The sequence below is a fragment of the Sinocyclocheilus anshuiensis genome, unplaced genomic scaffold (assembly GCF_001515605.1).
Source record: "Sinocyclocheilus anshuiensis isolate Anshui unplaced genomic scaffold, SAMN03320099.WGS_v1.1 scaffold154, whole genome shotgun sequence".
NCBI classification, from domain to species: Eukaryota; Metazoa; Chordata; class Actinopteri; order Cypriniformes; family Cyprinidae; genus Sinocyclocheilus; species Sinocyclocheilus anshuiensis.
This window is the reverse complement of record NW_015546101.1, coordinates 979,386-982,294: the sequence shown is the minus strand read 5'-3', so window position 1 is coordinate 982,294 and position 2,909 is coordinate 979,386. Positions and strand designations below refer to the sequence as shown.

At 40.6% G+C, this 2,909-nt stretch overlaps 1 protein-coding gene across 2 annotated transcripts in view; it reads right to left on the bottom strand.

The window, feature by feature from the left end:
* Nucleotides 1-6: 6 nt before the first annotated feature.
* Nucleotides 7-2,909, bottom strand: part of mindy2 (MINDY lysine 48 deubiquitinase 2) — a 40,048-nt gene continuing 37,145 nt past the window's right edge. For both annotated transcript variants that reach the window (XM_016502074.1, XM_016502075.1), the window contains 2 exons: nt 1,027-1,218; nt 7-421 (listed from right to left, as the gene is read on the bottom strand). In XM_016502074.1, the coding sequence (XP_016357560.1) occupies nt 257-421; nt 1,027-1,218 (357 nt within the window). In that variant the 3' untranslated portion in view covers nt 7-256. The remainder of the gene's footprint in view (nt 422-1,026; nt 1,219-2,909) is intronic.

Here is a 2,909-nt window from a genome sequence, read left to right as displayed (position 1 = left end):
GCTGAGAACATTTGGCCAGGTCTACGAAAGATGTAGTGATAGTCCTTGTAGTGACACCCCTCTCTTCTTGTCTGCATCTTCAGAACTCCGAGGGTTAAAGTCAGGCACAAGTGGCTTGAGAATGGCAAGTCCTCTCCGACTATCACACTTCATCTCTGTCGTCTATTCTTTCTCCACCTCAGGCTGGGAGATGCATTGCAGAGCCACAGGAATTAAACTGCTGCCCGTTTCACACTCCACGTAGAGTCCACTGCTGTTACAACAAGATGCATTTGTCTTTGTCCTTGGCTTCCTTCTTGGGTTTGCGTTCCACCATTGAGGGCTGTTTTCCAGGGCTTGGAGAAGCCGTGGCTCCCCCCGCTGAGGCTCCAGCAGCTGCCACTCTATCCACCTGGTCGGCACCCGCTCCTGGTTGTTGTCCCTGACACGAGAGGAACAAATTACCTCTTATTTGAACTCTTTAAAGTAGGCATGAAATGAAATACATGTTATTGAGCTTACTGTAAACAATTCACCCATGCGTATGTTTCAAAAAGCTTTTTAAAGTCAAAATGTCAGAATTTGATCTTCCTTTGAAATAACAAACTTTTGTCTGGTATGCCAAACTTTGCCAATCATTTAGTCCACTTAAACTCTGCCCCTTTGTTACAATCGACTGCAAGCTTGCAATTAGATCCGCCTTCATCCAATCAACAATTGATCTGTAGAACAATGCCCCTGTCCTTCAATTTTTTTTTTTTTCAAATAATCTTTCACTCAGATGTATGTTACTGTATGGAAGTAGAGATCTGTCATTTCATCGCAAATTTACACTTTCATGGTTTGCTAGGTCTTATTTGTCCTCTTAAACAACTAATGCAACAGCCTTTCAGCTGCCCCCATCAAGTCTGGATCACCATGACATTAATGTGATGTTATGTCAGATTGAATGTGTAATATACGCCAATATTTTGTGGAAAATGGCATTCGAGGTAAATGATCTTAAGTATGTGTTTGTTTATTCTTGTGTGCAGTTTATTAACTCACCTGTGCCTGCGCAGCCACTGCTGCTGCTGCCTGTGCCTGTTCCTGCTCCTGATAGTACTGTGACGCTCTGCGGTCCTCCTCCTCCTGCAGCTTCTTGGCCAGCTCTAGATCACTGATGCCTTCTGGGATCTGTTCCCAACCCAGGTCTGAGGCCTGCTGTTCCTGCTGCAGAGACAGCGCCATCAGGTAGTCCTACACATACACGGGGAAATTAAAATTGTCAACATCTGCTCAGTTCTTATGCTGTTGAGAATATGATATATATGATAAATTTCCCCATTAAACATAAACTAAGGCTACGTCCACACGAAGACAGCGCTTTCCCTATCCAATCTTTTTTTTTCTCGTCTCAAGAAATATCTACGTCTACACGAAACCACAAAACTGACACAAAATGATGTAGTATACATGCAAGACCAGTATGTGGCGCTGTAATTCTGCCACCGAGAGACACTAAAAACGGAGAAGAAGACTTGGACTTGTCCAAGCTGTAGGCTAGTCAATATTGGTCAGTCAGTCGTATCTGACATAAAGGATCCACTAATGAAACTGTGACCAGAAACACCATTAACTTGACTTATATGGCAATAATCAGCAATATGCTTTCACACAAATAACTTTATTTTTTGAATGTTTCAATATGTGTTGACACAAAAGAACCGGTTTGCGGAAATGAATCGGACTTTGCATCACTAGTATACAAACGAACATGAAACAATACATTTATTAATCTGTGTTAATGTTAGTTAATAAAAAGACAATCGTTCAGAGTTTGTTCATGTTTTTGTTGCTGTTACGTGACGTAGTGGTTTCTGACTAGGGGCGTGGGCTGATGACGTCATCGTTTCAGAAAATAAACGGATTCGCTGTCCACACGAAAACGCAAGGGCGGCGTTTTCAGATTTATCCGCTCTGGGACCCGGTTTCACTCTCCCAAAACGCCCATATTTTTCTCATCAAACAGACTAATGAATAGCTCGACACAACTCGTACCGGGGCAGAGTCTAGACAGGTGTTTCTTCTGTGTAGACCAGTGGTTCTTAAAGTGATATGGGGTCCGAGAAATAATTTGCTATAACCTAAAGTATTTCCAGACTGTAAAGTCGCTTTTTTTATCATGATGCATAGGCCTACTGTGATTTATTCCAAAGTGACTTATATGATGCATTTAATGTAAAATAATCTAAATGAAGCCTTTTAAAAGACAAGTATTCCCTGTGGTTCATGTTTGTGGCATGCGCCAGTAAGATGCTCAAGGAGCTAAAGCAGCGCATTCTGTTGTTCTCTTTATTTTTCAAAGGATGAGCCGTTTTAGGTAGGTGTGGCTGACTCTTAACTTTTATAAAGAATATCTCTTTGGATTTGAGACTTTAGTCTTTGCAACTTTACAGATCTTCTTTATGCACCAAGAGCTTGTAACACTTCAAATAGAAAGGAAAAATGTAAATCGCATCATATGACCCCTTTAAGTCAACGAACGTATTTACTTGTTACAAAAAACAGATTTGGTTTTATTAAAATGTGTGCATAATCTACTCATTAAATAAATAAAGTCTAAATAAGTTGTTCAGATGACCGAAGCACAAGGTTTTCTTGCATAATTAACATTTTAATTGTTTGGTCAGACATTTACACATTCATAAATCGGGGTTTAAACGTGGAGTTATGTTCTGTATGTTAAATATGAATATATAAACAAGCGTATGTGCACAGTACCTATAACTGCGCTTTGCATCTGCTTTCTGCTGATTGCTGATCGAGATTGACTCACATGCTAAATGGCCGACTGACCCGGTACGCTCTCATTCATTTCGTTCATGAACGACATATGTACCAGTTCAGTCATTTCATTCACGAACGAGATGTACCAGTTCATTCAACTC